The 19,968-nt window shown below is 44.0% G+C and overlaps 1 protein-coding gene across 1 annotated transcript in view; it reads left to right on the forward strand.

Annotated features, from left to right (window-relative positions):
- The window catches only part of pcsk6 (proprotein convertase subtilisin/kexin type 6), a gene marked incomplete at both ends in the record, with an annotated part of 82,093 nt that overhangs the window by 40,905 nt on the left and 21,220 nt on the right, over positions 1 to 19,968 (forward strand). The window contains 6 exons of the mRNA XM_079243273.1: positions 2,272 to 2,360; positions 3,746 to 3,918; positions 4,013 to 4,225; positions 7,300 to 7,400; positions 18,039 to 18,142; positions 18,279 to 18,396. Coding sequence (XP_079099399.1) covers positions 2,272 to 2,360; positions 3,746 to 3,918; positions 4,013 to 4,225; positions 7,300 to 7,400; positions 18,039 to 18,142; positions 18,279 to 18,396 — 798 coding nt within the window. The remainder of the gene's footprint in view (positions 1 to 2,271; positions 2,361 to 3,745; positions 3,919 to 4,012; positions 4,226 to 7,299; positions 7,401 to 18,038; positions 18,143 to 18,278; positions 18,397 to 19,968) is intronic.

Genomic DNA, 19,968 nt, shown 5'->3' on the forward strand with positions numbered 1-19,968 from the left:
TTTTCTCACGCCTTTTTAGCACCTGTTATTTTGTCTTTATGAACTTCTCCTGCTCTGCAGGTTGTATTCCAACTGTTCTTAAAGGGAGAGTATGTAAGATTTCAAGGCCATTCTTTCCACTACCAGGTGGCAAACACCAGGTCGTGAGCAAAACCACAAAACTACTACCTCCACAAATGACCACAGGTTGGCAGTAATGAGCAAAACTCACCCCTCACCCCTCCTCCTTGCCAGCTCCAATGAGCTTGTGAGCTGTAGCTCAACGTCGCTCTGCAATAAATGGGCTTATACACCCCCTACTGGTGGAAAAAAAAGTACTTTTTTTTTACTGGTCAGAAAACATTCAAGAAGGGTCTTTGTCATTAATTAAACTTGTAATTTAATAACGCATCAAATGTGGACAGACTGGAACCTACATGTTTAAAAAAAACAATTTAATTATGATTTTAGTTATTTTTTTAGTTAATTTATATTGAAAATATTGAAAATCTTACATACTCTACCTTTAAGCATACTCTTACTCAACCTCTTATGAAGAAACTAAATTTGGATGCTTCGATTCTTACAAACTCAGGTCTATCTCTAAACTTTTTAACAAACGTGTTAGAGAAAGAAAAGCACATACAACTACAGGCTCAGATGTGAATGTTTTACAAACGTTCCAGGCTGGTTTTAAGTCTCTTCCCAGTTAAGTAACTGCAATTTAAGAGTTTTTAATGACCTCCCTCTGGAAACCCCGCTGTCTTGATTCATTTAGACTTCACCCCAGTATTTGGCACAGTTGACCATCACGTCCTGCTCACACACCAAGCAATATGTCTGTATTAGAGGCACTGTCCTGAACTGGATCCAGTCGTAGCCCTCAGATTGCTCAGTCAGTGTTCACATTGATGAGCCCCTCTCAGTTGTGGGGTCCACAAGAATCCACTACTTATTTCCTTGTATATGCTGCCTCTAGGTCTATGTTTTAAAAGCATAACATTGCTGATCATTGCTTTGCAGATGATGCTCAGATACCTGTCCCCTTAAAGCCACGGGGTGAAACACTATCACATGTAAAACATAGTAGTTGCTTAATTACATGGCAGAGAATTCCTGATATTTCCCGACGCACCTGAGAGCAGAATGGTTGAGGGAAAAGCTGTTTGGGTTAAACTTTACAATTCTGGACACATGTTGCTGAGGGAACTAATGGTTAGTTAACCAGTACTTGTTGGTAGATACACAGGCCAAGCTTATTAGGGGATTAATCCCAATTCATACCAACCAGTAATACTGGTTGGTATGAATTTAGAACTCTTGTAAATCTTGGAAAAAATCTAAAATACTGGTTAAAATTGATTAACTAGAGATTAACTTTACATTAAGTACACAAAAAATAGCAGGTAATTGGTTGGTAATGATTAATTGGTTATTCAGTAGTGATACATTTCTGACAGATTTTTACTGATTGCAATCTGTCATTTTCTACGCTAACTGGCTATCATGTGATCATCGATAACAAATAATAATGGAATAATCAATTCCAATGGAAACCCTGAACAAGAGTATATGTAAAGATGGAAAATAACATTGAATCTTAATGGAATAATCAATTCCAATGGAAACCCTGAACAAGAGTATATGTAAAGATGGAAAATAACATTGAATCTTTTAAACCTAAGCTTCATGTTCATGAGTAAGTACTGGTTAACTATTCATTAGTTTCTTACTCATTCCTCTTTGTTGTCCTGATAAATAACCAGTAATGGTGTAAAAAGTCAGGCCTGTGTGTTCATCAATAAGTGCTACCAGTTAGTTAGTTAGTTAGTTAGTTAGCTGGTTAGTTCCTGATTTGTTACTCTTTGGTTTCTTTGATGACAACACATTAATTCCTGATTTCTTTGTCTTTGTTTTCCTGATAACTAAGTTGAAGTGCCCCAATAAGGCCTGGCTTTGTATTCACCAGGAAGTACTGGTTAACTAACCATTAGTTCCTGGTTCATTCCTGAGACATTCCCTAATAACTAAGCTAATTTTGTGTTCAGTATGGTAACAGTTACGGCTGTTTATGTGCAGTTTGGGCTTCAGTCACAGTGACAGCATTGCTAAGCCTGAGCAGAAAGACATCTCTGCAAGCTGCAGTTACGCTGAAACTTGTGAACAAAAGGAATTCTCTTGTCTTTAACTTACATTGTTTAGTTGTTTTGTGTGCAATGTTCCATTTGGTTGGACATGTAAGCAGGTCCTTTCTGTATATTAGTATTCTCTGTGTGCTCTGTTGACATGTAGACATGGAACTCGGTGTGCAGGTGAAGTTGCAGCAGCGGCTAACAACTCCCACTGCATCGTTGGGATTGCCTACGATGCTCACATTGGAGGTATGGTTCTCCATTCCTGCCTTACATTCATCCTGATGCAAATGCACCTAATCCTTATGACTTTGTTGATGGTAAAGTTGAGCCTCCAGGTTTATCTGGTTGTAGCACTGGTTTGCTGATATGAAATGTGAAAAGTTTCCACCTCTAAACAATAACATCACATTCTGCTGTCATTGAGGCAAACAGACAGTTTACTTGACATCCATCTTTGTACTCAAAATACCAAAATAATCCTCTCAGAACTAAACCAACTGTTCTCATCTTGTTTGGATCAAGATACATTTTTTCAGTTTAATGTAAATAGATAAATATAAAACATTTATTCTATTTATTCTTGTCCAAAACAAACAAAAAACACAGTGAAACATTTTCTCTGGGGTTTTTATTAGTGTGAAAGTTAAAGGATCATATGATGATCATCATCATCATCATTTAGAGGATTAGGATGATGATGATGATGATGGTACTACTGCTGCTGTTGATGATAATGATGATTATGAGGATCAGGTTGATGATTATGATGAGACTAATGATGATGAGATGATGATTGATTAGGGATGCCTACTGCAGCTAGTGGCTCCCCTTCTGGATGGACGCTCACTTCCCTCTAAATTCCCAGACCCCTCTCCTCCCCCCCTTGTTGTGCACATTGAGCATGTTGTGCACGTTGTGCACGTTGAGCATGTGGGGTGGTGAGAGAGGTCATCGAGGTGGTCTTGATTGCTGCACTCAGTATCAGCTCACCTCCCAGTTTTAATTACATTTAGTCATCATAACATAAAAACACAACTCATGGACAAGTTTTGGGGGGTGGAACCATGTAGTGTACAGTGGGAGGGGCAGACAGTGGGATGTGGGCGGGGCCATGCAGTATACCGTGGGCGGGGGGGAAGTGCTGTCCAAAAAAACAGGTTTATTAAGCAGTGGAATCAGGGTGAAGAGTTTAGGTAAGTGGGTGGGTGATTGGGTGGAAGGAAGGAGGGGTGGGTGTATGTCGATTGTAATAAATCTGTGGGGGGTATGTTGCAAGGTGGGGGTTGGATGGGGCGTGTGTGTGGGTGATGGTGTGTAGGGAGGTGTGAGGGAGTGATGTAGTGGGGGATGAGAAGGGGTGTGTGGGAGGAGTGTGTGTGAGGGGGGGTATGTGAGTCGGGCAGAGGAGTGGGGCAGTGCATGTAAGAGATGGGGCGTGAAAGGTGTGTGTAGGGAAGAGGGAATGGGTGTTTGTGTGAGTGTGTGTTGTGGGTGGTGGTGGTTTGGGGGTGTCTGATGCACTGGGTTGCAGCTTGGTGGCTGGTCATGGCTCTCCGTTGATGTGGAGATGCTGAAGATCCTTTTCCAGTGAGGTGCCTGGGTTTGTGAGGTTCATGCTTTCCTGCAAACAGGGATTCGCATGCTAGACGGTGATGTGACCGACATCGTGGAGGCCAAATCTTTGGGAATTCGACCTGACTACATCCACATCTACAGCGCCAGTTGGGGGCCAAAAGATGATGGCAAGACAGTGGACGGCCCGGGTACCCTAACCCAGCAGGCATTTGAGCAAGGCATCAGAAAGGTCCAAAACCTGAGCTGTGTTTGAGTATAGTCTGTATGAACATCCATAATGTCAGAATCACAGCAACACATCAATGTGTGTTTATGTCATGCAGGGCCGCAGAGGCCTGGGGTCCATCTTTGTCTGGGCAGCTGGGAATGGAGGTCGGCAGGGTGACCACTGCTCATGTGATGGATATACCAGCAGCATCTACACCATCTCCATCTCCAGCACCACGGAGAATGGAAATAAGCCCTGGTATCTGGAGGTCTGTAGCTCCATCCTGGTCACAACGTACAGCAGCGGAGATTTCCATGAGAGGAAGATAGTAAGTGTCATTTTTTTAGTAGGATTTTAGAAGTAGATGCCCAGACTTCCCTCTCCCCAGCCATATCTGCCAACTCTGCGGGGGGGATCCCAAGGTGTTCCCAGGCCAGCTGAGAGAAATAATCCTCCAGCGTGTCCTGGGTCTTCCCCGGGGTCTCCTCCCAGAGGGACATGACCGGAACACCTCACCAGGGAGGTCCAGGAGGCATCCTGACCAGATGCCCGATCCACCTCAACTGGTTCCTCTTGATGTGGAGGAGCAGCGGCTCTACTCTGATCTCCTCCCGGATGACTGAGCTCCTCACCCTATCTCTAAGGGTGAGCCCGGCCACTCATTCAGCCGCCTGTAAACGAGATCTCGTCCTTTTGGTCATGACCCACAGCTCATGACCATAGGTGAGAGTAGGAAGATAGATCGACTGGTAAATCAAGAGCTTTGCCTTTTGGCTCAGCTACTTCTGCACCACAACAGACTGGCACAGAGTCTGCATTACTGCAGACGCCGCACCAAACCGTCTGTCAATCACACGCTCCCCCCCACCCCACTCCGGACCCAAAGAGGGTATAGAGCTGCTCCACTGTTCCGTGACAAGAACAAAAAACCGCACTGCTCCTCCTCAGTCCAAGAATCAACTATCTGGTGGACCCTCCTCTCCAGGACCCCTGAATAGACCTTACCAGGGAGGCTGAGGAGTGTGATTCCCCTGTAATTGGAACACACCCTCCGGTCCCCCTTCTAAAAAAGGGGGACCACCACCTCAGTCTGCCAGTCCAGAGGCACTGTCCCTGATGTCCACGCGGTGCTGCAGAGGCGTGTCAGCCAGGACAGCTCCACAGCATCCAGAGCCTTAAGGAACTCCGGGCGGATCTCATCCACCCCCGGGGCCTTGCCACCAAGGAACTTTTTAACCACCTCAGTGACATCAGCCCCAGAGATAGGAGAGTCCACCCCTGAGTCCACCAGCTCTGCTTCCTCACTGGAAGACGTGTTGGTAGGATTGAAGATGTCTTCAAATTTTTCTTTCCACCGATCCACATTCTCCCAAGTTGAAGTCAGCATCTCCCCCATCTCCACTGTACACATTGACGGACCAGAATCGCCTCGAAGCCATCTGGAAGTCATTCTCCATGGCCTTGCTGAACTCCTCCCACGCCTGAGTTTTTGCCTTGGCGACAGACATGCGACTTCGCATGTCACTTAGCCCGTCGTTACCCATCAGCTGCCTCCAGAGTCCCACAGGCCAAGAAGGCCTGATAGGACTCCTTCTTCAGCTTGATGACATCCCTGCTGGTGTCCACCAAGGAGTTCTGGATATTGCTGTACTCTGAACTGCTGTCTGGTGCATAAGCACAGACAACAGTCAGGACCTGTTCCCCCACCCGAAGGCGGAGGGAAACTACCCTTTTGTCCATCAGGGTAAACCCCTATGTAAAGGCATGAAGCTGGGGGCTGATGAGAATGCCCACACCTGCTCAGCGCCTCTCACCATGAGCTACTCCAGAGTGGAAGAAGTTCCCCTCTCGAAGGTTCTGGTTCCAGAGCCCAAGCCATGCGTCAAGGTGAGTCCAACTATATCTAGTCAGAACAGCTCAACCTCACGCACAAGCTCAGGCTCCTTCCCCACCAGAGAGGTGACATTCCACGTCCCAGCTGCAGCTTCTGCAGCCGGGGATCAGACCGCCAGGGTCCCCGCCTCTTGCTGCCTCCCAGCTCACACTGCACCCGACCCCTATGACTCCTCCCGCAGATGATGAGCCCACGGAAGGTGGAGGCCTAGTAACCCTTTCTGGCTGAGTCTGACCAGGCCCCACGGGCAAAGGCCCGGCCACCAGACGCTCACTCTAGTGCCCAATCCCCAGGCCTGGCTCTCGAGGGGGGCCCCAGTGACCTACGCCCGGGCAAGGGAACATTTCCGCCCATGGTTGTAGTCATCATAGAGGTCTATGAGCCGTGCTTGGTCTGGTCCCTCCTCTAAACACCCGTTTGCCATGGGTGACCCTACCAGGGGCATAAAGCCCCAGACCACATAGCTGCTAGGATCTTCAGGACACACAAACCCCTCCGCCACGATAAGGTGATGGCTCAGGGAGGGAGCTTAATTCATAAAGATAATGTTCACAATAAAATCATTTCAGGTTACTTTTAACTTTTACACCCAGTTAAATTAAATCCAGTTATATTCCAATTAAACCAAATCCATCATATTATCCATATCAGTCTGGTTAAAAATAACTTTGTTTAAATCAGCTCAGAAAAGTAAGAAAAACTGGCATCCAGACCAGAACCAGGAAGAAAAACCTCCATCAGGACCTGAACCAGGAAGGAGAACCTCCATCAGGACCTGAACCAGGAAGGAGAACTTCCATCAGGACCAGAACCAGGAAGGAGAACTTCCATCAGGACCAGAACCTGGAGGGAAAACCTCCATCAGGACCAGAACCAGGAGGGAAAACCTTCATCAGGACCAGAACCAGGAAGGAAAACCTCCATCAGGACCTGAACCAGGAAGGAGAACTTCCATCAGGACCAGAACCAGGAAGGAGAACTTCCATCAGGACCAGAACCAGGAGGGAAAACCTCCATCAGGACCAGAACCAGGAAGGAAAACCTCCATCAGGACCAGAACCAGGAAAGAAAACCTCCATCAGGACCAGAACCAGGAAGGAAAACCTCCATCAGGACCAGAACCGGGAAGGAAAACCTCCATCAGGACCAGAACCAGGAAAGAAAACCTCCATCAGGACCAGAACCAGGAAAGAAAACCTCCATCAGGACCAGAACCAGGAACCAGGGGGGATGAACCAGGGGTAGAACAGTGTATAATAACATGCAGGCTAAGCTCCTGCATCTTAGAAGTGTTTCAGTCTAATTACTGAATGAAGTTTATGAGTTACACATTAGTAGATGTTTAGTTGTATTTATTATCCTTCCCCATCTGTGTATGAATGAAGATATTACCAAAACAAAAGCTGCTTATCAGTAACACACAGGATGTTGATCAATGAAAAGAAGAAAACCTAGATAAAGTTCCCTTTTAAAACAGCGGGAACTCAGCATGTTTTGCTTGTTGCTAGGTAACCACAGATGTACAGCAGCGCTGCACTGATGGTCATACAGGAACATCTGTCTCTGCTCCTATCGTGGCTGGAATCATCGCTCTCGCTCTGGAGGCAAAGTCAGCATCATTTCTCTTTTCTTTCTCCTGACATAGTTTCTGTTTTGCATATATTTTCCTCCTGAAAGCTGAGACTTGCAGAATGATATGCAGATTATGTGTGTGTGTAGTTTGTGCTTGAAAGGGTCGAGAATTTACCTTCATTAAAAAAAAAAACATTGGCAAAAAAATGCTTAAAGTTTCAGTTAATGGAGAAAAATGTGATTCTTTCAATTTAGAATCAAATCTTCAATAATTATTTTTTGTAGTCAAAGTTTTTGTTGTATGGCCAAACGCCATACACTCCATCAGGCCCCCCCCCCCCCCCCCCCCCCCCCCCCCCCCCCCCACCTTTTCTTTCTGGGAGAGAAATACAGGGATAGGGAGGAGGAAGTGCGACAAAAAAAAAACGTACAGGTCAACAATAATCTGTTACTTTGTCAGGAATTTCTGAAAGTGCAATAAAAATGGCTGCGGAGAGGTAAGTGATGTTGTAGTATCGCAAGAACTCACGAGACTCTGGCATATTCCACATGGCGTTCCACTGATCTAACAAACATTTCTTTTCCCATATTTAAATCGTGCCAATATATTAAATAATATCCTGATTAACTAACTGTTTTCTTCTTAATAACATACTGGAGCAAAACGAAGATTTGGATCCCCTGAAAGATTATATCGACGAGTGTTTCGAGCGGATTGTCATGGGGAAGTCCAGCGCAGCGGCATCAGCTACTAACAAAGCTCCTTTAATGAAAATATCACGAGAAGAGGAGTCACCCGGAGCAATTTCTCCATCCAAAGGAGACACCATCGATATCCTAATCTCCATAGATCAGCATTTATCCAGCCTCGATGCACGTCTGGCTCTAGTGGAGGTTCTGCATAAGGAATTCCAAGCGCTACGAGAGTCCCTGGAATTTAGCCAACACCAGGTCCAGGAGTTAGCCTCGGAGAGCGCCTCTCTCAAAGAGTCCGTCAGATCTCTCACAGAGGGGATGACCCGACTCCAGGGGGAAAATAAGAACATCAAGGAATCCGTTCTCGATTTACAGGGACATGAGGGACAATTTAGTATTTGCAGGCCTTCCGGAGCAAGCTGAGGTAGATCCAGAAGCTACGGTAAAAAACTTTATCAAAACTCAGCTCAAACTCCCCGATGAAGCCATTAACAACGTCACGTTTCACCGGGTCCATCGTATCGGAGCTAAAAGATCCGCTCCCAGCCGACAACAACCCATCGTGGCAAAGTTCGAGCATTTCAAGCAGAAAGAACAGGTGAAACGTTGCGGGAAAGAGCTAAAAGGTTTCGATTATAGCCTTGGTGACCAGTTTCCCCGTGAGATCTTGGAGCGACGCAGGATTCTGTTCCCAATCAGGAGAAGATTCATGGAGGAAGGCTCACACGTCATCTCCTTGGACCGACTTTTTGTGAACGGGACGCTCTACAATTACACCTTGGCTTTTACTAGCTGTATGAACAATTTCTCTTTCCTTCTTTTGACTTCTTTTTTCTGCACTGTGAGGGTTAAATGTATCTAGTTCAGACTAAAGAATATTAACATCACTGCCAGTCTCAGAGGCTCTAAGATGGTTTTCTGTTCTTTTTTGGGCATAAACGCTTTTTTCTTTTCTCCTCTCTCCTCTATCTTTCTTTCCTTTTTTTCTTTTTAACTTTTCACCTCTTCACTGTTTGTTGCACCTGTAGTTTACTTGATATAAACATATAAACATCCACATCACCTGTAGTTCACTTGATATAAATCATATAAACATCCACATCACATGTTATGTCCTGCATGAGACAGTATTAGATAAGATGCATCCTATACACAACAGCCCTTTCACAATTGCTCAAGCGTATGTGCATGCACACATTTGTGGACACTTTATTATAACCCGGGCATGAAAACACTTAACTTTGTAACGTGGAATGTACATGGAGTTGGTTCAAGAGAAAAGAAGTTAAAAATCTTTAGTCAATTGGAAGACTTACAGGCTGACATTTTATTACAAGAGATTCATATGGCTAAATCTACAATAGATGTACTCAGAACACCTCAATTTCCCCATGTATTTGCAGCCTGTTATAACTCTAGACAGAGAGGTGTCGCAATCCTCTTCAATAGAAAAATTAATTTTACCCTAGACTCCACAATGGCAGACACTGAATGTAGATTATAGTTAACTTGTCTATTCAGAATCTTAAAATATGCTTAGCTAATGTTTACAGTCCAAATGTTGATGACTCCTCCTTCTTTCATTCCTTCTTTGCGGCACTCTCAAACCACCTAGATGATATTATCATTGTGGGAGGAGACCTCAACCTAGTCTTGAATTCTGGTATGGACAGGATCAACGCTACAGGAAATAGCAGGGATTGGCAATCTGTCAATACCGTCAAACAATACATGAAGGATTTTGGTCTTTGTGATGCATGGCGTTCTCACAATCCTACTTTAAGAGAATACACATTCTTCTCATCAGTTCACCTCTCATATTCTAGATTAGATTACTTCTTGGTTAACAGCACCTTACTGGGCAATATGTTAAAATCCATCCCATCACTATTAGTGATCATGCACCAGTCTCTTTTACTTTGATAAATAAGGAAGCCACATCACTATCTAAAAACTGGAGATTCAACACATCATTACTTAAAGATATTGACTTTATTAGTTTCCTTAAAAAAGAGTGGAATATGTATTTGCAAAATAACTACCTCCCAGGAACATCAGCATGCATGTTGTGGGAAGCAGGAAAAGCTGTAATACAAGGACAAATGTTCAGTTTTTTGTCTTATAAGAAAAAGAACAAGAATGCAAGAAAATCACAGTTAGAACTTGAAATTAAAACCCTAGAGGATGCCAATGGTACCTCCCTAAGTGATGACATCTTGAAGAAAATAAGGAAGGCCAAACTAGAGCTAAATGAAATACTAGAGAAGAAAACACAGTTTCTAGCACAAAGACTTCACTTGGAAAACTTTAAATATGACAACCGCTCTGGGAAATATTTAGCCAATCAGTTGAAAATGAATTGGGGAAAAAATACCACAGCCTCTATTAAAGACTCATCAGGGAATATCACCCATGACCATCAAGAAATAAATTTAGTATTCAGGGAGTTTTACCAAAACTTATGCACACCACAAATTGATCCATCAGACGACAATATTAATCAATTTCTCAGAAACATCGACCTTCCTAAATTAAATCATGAACAGACTACAGGTTTGGATTCACCTCTCTCAGTAGAAGAACTCCACAAAGCCCTCTAGCGCATGCCTAGCAGTAAAGCTTCCAGGCCCAGATGGTTTTCCTGCTGAATTTTAGAGTTTTGGGATGTATTGGCACCTACATTTCATAAAATGACATCAGAAATGAAGGAAAGCAATAGATTACCTCTAATTATGAATTCCACTAAAATTAATCTCTTGCTAAAACCAGATAAAGACCATACACTACCATCCAGTTATCGACCTATATCGCTCATAAATGTTGATCTTAAAATAATCTGCAAAGCCCTCGCTACCTGGCTAGAAAAGGTAACTCCATCTATTATACATCATGACCAAACTGGTTTCATTAAAGGTAGACAATCCTCTGTTAATACATGGAGACTTGTCAATATTATAGACCACTCTACCATTAGGAACTTAGAAACAATAATTTCTTTAGATGCAGAGAAAGCTTTTGACAGAGTAAACTGGAAATTTTTATCAGCAACTCTACATAAATTAGGATTTGGACCCTTTTTGATTGACTGGATAAAAATATTATCTAACTGACCCAAGGCCTGTGTGAAGACAAATGATCAAATTTCACCAAGCTTCAGTTTACAGAGAAGCACTAGACAAGGCTGTCCACTTTCACCCTCACTATTCGCTATCTTTATTGAACCCTTAGCAGCCGCTATCAGGCAAAATAAGGATATCAAAGGCATCCAGGGAAAAATCATAGAACACAAAATAAGTCTTTATGCTGATGATATATTACTTTTTCTTCAGAATTCACAAACCTCTCTATCAAAGACCATCTCACTAATGAATGATTTCTCTTCAATCTCAGATTATTCTATTAACTGGTCAAAGTCGACAGTTCTGCTCATTAACTGTTGTTTCCAGAATATAACCACTATTACATTACAGCCAGGAAATATAAAATACTTGGTATAAACATTTCTTCCAGGCTTTCAGAGTTAACAAAACTGAATTATGTTCAGCTTTCAAAAACCATAGAGGATGACCTCACACGCTGGAGGTCTCTACCCGTTTATCTCATGGGCAGATTTGCCACGGTTAAAATGACGGTTTTACCAAAAATCAACTACCTCTTCTCTATGATACCCTTTAAACCATCCCCTGAGTGGTTTAAGTCACTGGACTCTCACATTTCTGAATTTCTTTGGAAGAACAAACCACCACATATTAGCTAAAAATCTCTACAGAAAATGAGAAGATCTGGGGGTTTGGACCGGCCCAATTTCCATTGCTTCTTCTCAGTCAACAGGTTACAATATATCTCAAAATGGTACAAGTCTCACCCATTAGAAGAGCCATGGTGAGATCTTGAAGAAGCATTCTGTGAAAATCTAGAAATCAAAAACTTGCCTTTTATTAGCCAAGCTATCAAACATCATAATAGTTTTAAAAGCATCAATATTAGTTAATCTCTGACAGCCTGGTGGGAATTCCTTAAAACAACAAAGTCGCCACTCTTCCCATGTAAATATACACCCATCTGGAACAATCCTGATATCCTACAAAATAACACTAAACTTCTCTCAATGGAGCAACCAAGGAATAAAGTACTTGGAGGATATAATTGTAAACAAAACATTTAGATCATTTGACATTTTCACTTCACAATCTGGAATCAGTAGCAACAAATTTCTAGAATATCAACAACTTAGATCTATAATAAGCAAAAAGTATAACCGGAATCTCATAAACTTGCAGCTTCCTATCAGGGTAGCAAAGTTCTTTAATCTCAGTAACCTTAAATTAATATAAAAAATGTACACATTGATGTGCGAAGTGGATGAGACACTCTCTCTCCCAACCTTAAAATGGGAATCTGATTTAGCCATTAACCTTAGTCAAACCTTCTGGTCACAAATATGTTTAAACACCTTTATAATGATTAAACACCCAAACTTACAACTTATACAATAAAAAATTCTTCACAGAACACATTACACAGGAAAAAGAATGTTCCAGATGGGTCTTGCATCATCTAACCTGTGTTCACAGTGCACAGATAACAGACCAGATGACTACATGCATGCTGTATGGTCCTGTTCACCAGTGCAGAACTTCTGGCTTGAGGTGTGCAGAGATTTATCGACATGGCTCAAATGTACAATCCCAGCTTCTGCCTCTCTCTGCATACTTGGTCACTTGGGTGATGTTAACATGGAAATTAACATTGCACGTATTGTCTTGACTGCCTTGTGTATCGTAAAGAAAACTATTTTCATGAATTGGATGAAAAAAAAGAATTTAAGCATCATTCAGTTTAGAAACCTCCTTTCAGAGCACATCAGTAATGAGATGATGTCTGCCTCCTCTAAAGATCAGTTGAACGAATTTTGTTTTCTCTGGTCCCCTGTAATCAGCTTCATCACTTAGTGTGTGTGTGTGTGTGTGTGTGTGTGTGGGGGGGGGGGGGGGGGGGGGGGTGAAGAAAGGGGTGTTTGTATGGAGGAGGGTAGGGATGCATGTGGGGGGGGGGGGTAGGGGTGTGTGTATAGGGAGTGTGAGGGCGTATTAGTTTGGGGCGGGGTAGGAGTGTGTGTATGGGGGAGTGTGGTGGAGCATGAGTGTGTGGAGGAGTGAGTTGGTGCATGTATGGTGGGGTATCGGGAAGTGTGTGGACATGTGGGGGATGGATGTGTGTGTGGGAGGGAGTGAGTGCTTGTGTGGTTGCGGTGGTGGGTGTATATCGGCGGGTGGAGGGGAAATGGTTAGGAGGGGATGGGATGGGTGAGGGCGTCGAGGAGGGATGTCTCAGGGGAGGTGCAGTGGAGGGAGGAGAGGGGCAGGGATCTGGGCTTGGGGGTATTTTTGAGTGACGGGGTGTGGGTGGGTGGGTGTAGCGGTATGGTTGGGATGTGGATGTGTGTGTGTTGGTGTGTGAGTGCATGTCATGGCCATGGTGGAAATGTATGGATGTATTGGTGTGTGGGCGAGAAGGGACTGCGGCATGGCCTCTTGCCTGCGTGTGGGCGGAGCCACGTTGTGTGGGTGGGGCCACATTGATCACTCTTCTCTGAACACGTTCCTCTCTGTATGTTCTGCATGTGACACAGTCACTGAGTCGCCTGCAGGTTTATTTACTAACAACGGCTGGTTTTCTTCCTGTGTGTCTGATCTAGCTTGTGAGCTCTGGGTTTTCCTGATAGTTGATGGCTTCGTCCTCCCGCAGGGGGAACATGACTCCAGTGTGTATAGGTGTATGGATGTGTGTATATATAAGTGGGTGTGTATGTGTGCTTATATACGCACAAATGTATGTAGGTTGTTCTCTTTTTCAATCTTTTTTTTTCCTTTCTCTCTCTCTTTTTCTCTCTACAAGGTGTTTTCTGTTTCTCTTCTTTTCGATTCTCTTTCTGTCCCTCTTCTGTCCTCTCCGGTCCGGTCCAGCAGTACAAACTTTGTAATACAAACAATTATTCAAAATAATTGAAATTAAAATCCAGAATATCAAAAAATAAATAAATAAATAAAAATGGCTGCCAAAGACTGCTAAACTTTGGTTCAGATCCCTGAGTCATCTCTAAGCTGTTCCACTTTCAGATGTGCCATCAAGATCGGTAGTTCTGGGTCTCTGAAGAGAGCCGAATATCCACTGAAGTCTATCATCCTGCACCTACGGGACGGTGCTGCAGTCTTTTTCCAGCCAAGCAAAGTGAGTCGCTGGACAGGAAGTGCGGCATAGGTGGCTGAGATTTTACAGTCTTGTGATGCCACCCCAAACAACGCAGGGTTTTGTTGAATACTTATACGCCACAATGTTCTAAAGGTCTTCAAAACCCCTCTCAAAAGCCCTTCAGCAACGGGCAAGACAAGAAGATATGACATTCGTACCTTAACCCCTTAACCGGTGGCGGTCCGCCCGCGGGCCATTTTATTTTTTTTATTTTTTTTTTTATATCACGCTCATATAATATCTTAGACGTTTCCTATTTCAATAAAACTGCACATGACGCACCGGTGGGCTCTCACCTTCTGATTGACCCCATTTTTGACCAGTTGGATTGATCCATGATCCTTCCTTAGCCAATAATACCCACTGAGACTCAACCTAGGTGGTCTGACCATCACATGTGTTTCTGCTTCCAAACCTGGTCCAACAGCTCTGACACCAGTTCTGACCCCACTGCCGTAAAGCCAATAAAATTCCCGTCACGGCGATGTGCGGCTGGTGTGTGTGGGATGTAAAATGGCTTCAGGGGGTCCGTGTGTAAACATTTGTGACAACGTGCGTACTTGTGTGCGTCAGTGCACAAAAGCAGAAGAAGCCTTTTTTGTCCGCTTTTCCTCTGTATGAACTTTTGCATAAACACGCCAAAAAGTGGAAATACACCCGCCAGGAGGTGGAGGAGTCGTTTACACCCGCGAGGAGGTGGAGGAGGCGTTTACACCCGCGAGGAGGTGGAGGAGTCGTTTACACCCGCGAGGAGGTGGAGGAGTCGTTTACAGCCGCGAGGAGGTGGAGGAGTCGCTTACACCCGCGAGGAGGTGGAGGAGGCGTTTACACCCGCGAGGAGGTGGAGGAGTCGTTTACACCCGCGAGGAGGTGGAGGAGTCGCTTACACCCGCGAGGAGGTGGAGGAGTCGTTTACACCCGCGAGGAGGTGGAGGAGTCGCTTACACCCGCGAGGAGGTGGAGGAGGCGTTTACACCCGCGAGGAGGTGGAGGAGTCGTTTACACCCGCGAGGAGGTGGAGGAGTCGTTTACACCCGCGAGGAGGTGGAGGAGTGGTTTACACGGAGGAACAGTGATGTTTACAGCGGAAGACGTCTCTGACTGCAGAAGAAGAAGTGGTTCCTGAAGGAGAAGAGCATGAAAAGTAAGAACTTCTATCTGCAGCTACGGCGTCTTTATAAGATGTTTAGATGAGGAACTCTGTTGTTTATGGGGCTGGGAGGGGGGGGCTTGTTTACTTTGTGCGTCGGGATGGGGGGGGGAGGGGTGGGCTCGTCCGCGCTGTTTTCTTCCCGTTGTTTCTTACTGTTGCCGTATCTCCAGCGGTTCTGTTGGGTCTGCTAAAGACGTGGGACCTGGTTTGTTAGAAAACTTGGGGTCTCGGCTCTAAAACGTCAGACCCCGGACCGGGGGAACCGTTCATGCGGGTGTCGTTCAGTCCGAGTGTGCGTGAAGCAAAAAGAGCAGCGATGAAAGAGACGCAGCGGTTCAACACCTCTATTTCCCTCCAGTTGTAAACATTTGTTCATAAATAGAAAATGATAGAAAGAAAATAAGCTGCTGCTGATTTATCTGCGTGTGTGTGGACCGCTTCCATACTCTGTGTGCGCATGCGTGCAGCGATGCGTGTCTGTTAGAACATACACTTATTACAGTCGCAGGACTAATGTGGGATAAAAATTTCTTGTTTGTCTTTATTAGTCTGTCATGTGATTGTGATGGAAACCCAGCAGCTCTTCAGATGAAGAAGGACCAGCTCCTTCCAGAGGAAGCCTACATTCCTGCCCTTCAGACCACCAGGACCCCTGCTCATCATAACAGCTACATATTCTGCTCTCCTGCTTTTTACTTTACTTTTACAAACACTCTTTATCAGGCAATAGTTCAAAACTTATGTAAATATGTAAATTGTATTGTGTTCTGGTGTTTTTATGATTCCATTTTCTTCACATTACATAACATGGCATTATATTGTTTACATATATAAAAATGATGACCGTAAAACTTATTCTGACTCTTTTATAATAATGCACAGTAGAAAAAATAAGCTTATAGGGTGTTTATGCACCACCTGGTGAATTTCAATGATGCTGAAAGTAAATATGAATATCCAACAAGATTCCTCTTGATACCACCTTTCATTAGAGTCTCATTGATGACTGTATGTTGAAGTGTTCTGGAGTTATAGCTTATTGAAGTTGGAGACTCCAAAGTGTCCATTTGGAGACTCCAAATGGACACTTTGGGGAGCGCGTGAAATTACTTACAGTAAAGCCCTCATAGAAAAATAATTTTGGCTGCTATTGTCACCAAATTTTAACTGGTCATAGGAAAGGCTTCAGGCTACAGCTACATCTTATTTTCCAGTCCATATCTCCATCTCTCCATGAGCAGCATGTTGACAAAGTAGAAGAGAAATTCAGACAAGGGGAAAAAAACCCTAAAATTTCCTTGTGTTCGAACTTCAATAACTTTATGCTGGTTACAGTTACAATAAATTTGCAAGCTCATGGTAAAACTTTAGAGTGTTATCTTTATAAAGAGACCATGCTTTTGAATATATTGAATATACTTTAATTTGGGTATGTCTTTTTCAGGCGTTTTTGACATTTTGGGGGGTGGCTGTTAAGGGGTTAACACAGTTCTCATCAGTTCTTGGAGGAAGTTTGCTATTGCAAGAGTGGAGTCCATGCAGGACCTTAAATTGGAACAGCCGACGTCTGAGAAGCTAGATGAAGTATACATCCAGCCGACTGAGACTCGGGCAGAGCTCCATTTCTCACTGCTATTTAATATGGTCCAGAGAGGAGGCTGTTGACTTGCAAGAGATCATAAATAGTGGACACTCCCCCCTTTTTCAAAGGACTCACATTTAAGCATTCCTCTAACCATACAGTTTGTGGTATCTGGAGAGAGGCGGGAAAGTGCAGATATCTGAAAAAAATGTGATTGTGGAATTTTGAAGTTTCACCTTGACTGCTCAAATGACCGTTAAGAAATTCTTAAACACACCCAGAACTTTTCTGGTCCAAATCTTAGTGGTTGGATCAATTAGAGATTAGGGGAAGAGGGCATTTTCACAAATGGGAGTCATAGAGAGGCCCTGTCTGCACCCAAAAGGAATTCTTAGCTGCTTCCATACCTTGAATGACCCCTGGCTCACTGATTTACGGCACATTGATCATTGCTATGGGACTGTAGAAACTCTGTTCCACACTGCCCTGGGGGCAATTGCTTCCCATCTGGAGGCTGAATCAGAAAGTTTAATGTAGATGTGTTGCCTGCCCAGCAATAATAGCATGGCCAGGCCCTTCCGTCTTTTCAGGCATTCCTTGTGTCTTCCAGCTATACAAGCAGGTAGCCTATATAGCCTTTTAAAAGATGACCATGCTGTAAATACTGGAATGGTTTGAAAGAAAAGTAAAAATTTTGGCACTAATAGCATCTTGAACATATGCATCCTGCCATTGATGGGAAGACTTGACAATCGCTCTGTGTCCTTTTTGGCCCGCATCAGAGCTGGTTTAAACTAATGTATAAAGTGGTTTTTATAAGGTTTGGTGCTGATACATCAAAATAAACACATTTGTCTGCTTATCTTGAATGATAAGTGTCCAATTCTATCTGATCAGCTTTATCATTGACTTGACAGTCAGAATTAACACAATGGAGGATAGAAGCTTATCTGTGTCCACTTAAAGTTCAGCAGCGTCCTCTGTTCCTGCAGTCGTTTACTTACATGGAGGGATGTGCAGCATCTACTGGTGAGGACATCCAGACCAGTCCACCTGAAAGCTGATGACTGGAAGACCAATGCTGCTGGACACAAAGGCACGCTGCATTCTACACATTAAGTCTCTGAAACTGAAACAACCTGCTTTCTTTTCTTCCAGTAAAACCAGTGTTGCTGCACGCCATTAAGGCTTTATTTAACTTTCGCTGACTCATCTCATGTATTTTCTCATAGTCAGCCACCTGTATGGCTTTGGCCTGGTGAACGCAGAGGCCATGGTGCTAGAGGCTATAAAATGGAGGACAGTTCCTCCTCAGCACACCTGCCATCAGATACCTGAGCGCCAGACCAGGTGAGACATTGAGCATTGAATGCATCTGAGACGGTTCACACACTGACTTTACTGATAGCCTTACCACCTCTGATATTAGTTCTTGTTTTGTCCTTAGACAGGATTAATGCATCTTCTCTGTAGCATCTGTAACTCACCTTGGAAAAACTTTGCATTTTTACAAATAAACTTCAGATTATGTATGACATGTACCATGAAAACTAAATAAGCAACGAGCTGCTGCTCAGGCTCTACCAGAAGCCTGACAGCTAAAGTCTTTTCTTGGACAGACCATGTCTACCTTAGCTGCTTGCATCTTCCATCCCACTAACATTCCCGTTAGACATTGTCTTGATATCCAGTTGCTGCAAAAAAAAGCTGAGATGTTTTCTCAGATGCTGCATGACGATGATGATGATGGTCTATTGTTCTGGTTGCCTTCTACTGAGGCATATCTTTTTGTAATAAGAGGTTCATTTTCAGATATGAAGACACTGACCTTTCAAATGGGACTTTTCTATTAGAACGTAACATCCGGTAGACACATGTACTTTGACATATTTCGAGCACCTGAGTCCTCTACCTCAGCACAGTCCACATCATGTCTGAAATCTGCACCAACAGATCCTGAAAGGATCCTCTACAACAGTGCTTCTCAATGGGGGTGGTACCCCTAACCCCTAATCCCCCAGGGGGCATTCAGAGACCATCAGGGGGCGCTGGGAGCAATATTTTTAAAAAAGGGGGCGTTGAAGTGTTCATGGGGGGCGTTGGAAATAAATTGTTCATTTTTGATGACTAGCCCATACAGGTCAGTGGTCAGCAACTAGACAAAATCTGTCTCACAAGATTATAGTGTTAAAAACTTATCGCAGGAGTTCTGTGTCAATGTGCAGACACAGTGCTGTTTACAGTGCGGTGTATCTGTGTTAGGTAACGTTGCTCAGAGACGTGTTACGTGTTAGCTGCAGTTAGCTGCTGCTAGCTGCTGCTGGGTGACGTGAAGGGAGTTTAGTCCGATGCTAGCTGCAGTTAGCTGATGCTAGCCGCTGCTGGGTGATGTGAAGAGAGTTTAGTCCGATGCTAGCTGCAGTTAGCTGATGCTAGCCGCTGCTGGGTGACGTGAAGAGAGTTTAGTCCGATGCTAGCTGCAGTTAGCTGATGCTAGCCGCTGCTGGGTGACGTGAAGAGAGTTTAGTCCGATGCTAGCTGCAGTTAGCTGATGCTAGCCGCTGCTGGGTGACGTGAAGGGAGTTTACCCTGATGCTAGCTGCTGCTAGCTGCTGCTGGGTGACGTGAAGGGAGTTTACCCCGATGCTCGCTGCAGGTTCTCCTCTCAACCTCCTAAACTGGATTGGAGGCAGAAAGTTCACAGTCTGTTTCTGTCAAAGGTTTCACAGATCGTTGAAAGTGTTTAATTACTCTCCCTCCTCACATTTCAATTACTGTATTGGTAAAAATAATATAAAACAATCAACATCTGATTTTTTCTGTGTCTTTCAACCATATTCAAAGCTCATAAATGCACCTGCTGATACCTTTAGCATCATATTCACTCCTGTGAACGGAGCACTGTGTGTGTCGCATGTTTTC

The sequence above is a fragment of the Telmatherina bonti genome, assembly GCF_933228915.1.
Source record: "Telmatherina bonti genome assembly, chromosome: 1".
In the NCBI taxonomy this organism is placed as follows: Eukaryota; Metazoa; Chordata; class Actinopteri; order Atheriniformes; family Telmatherinidae; genus Telmatherina; species Telmatherina bonti.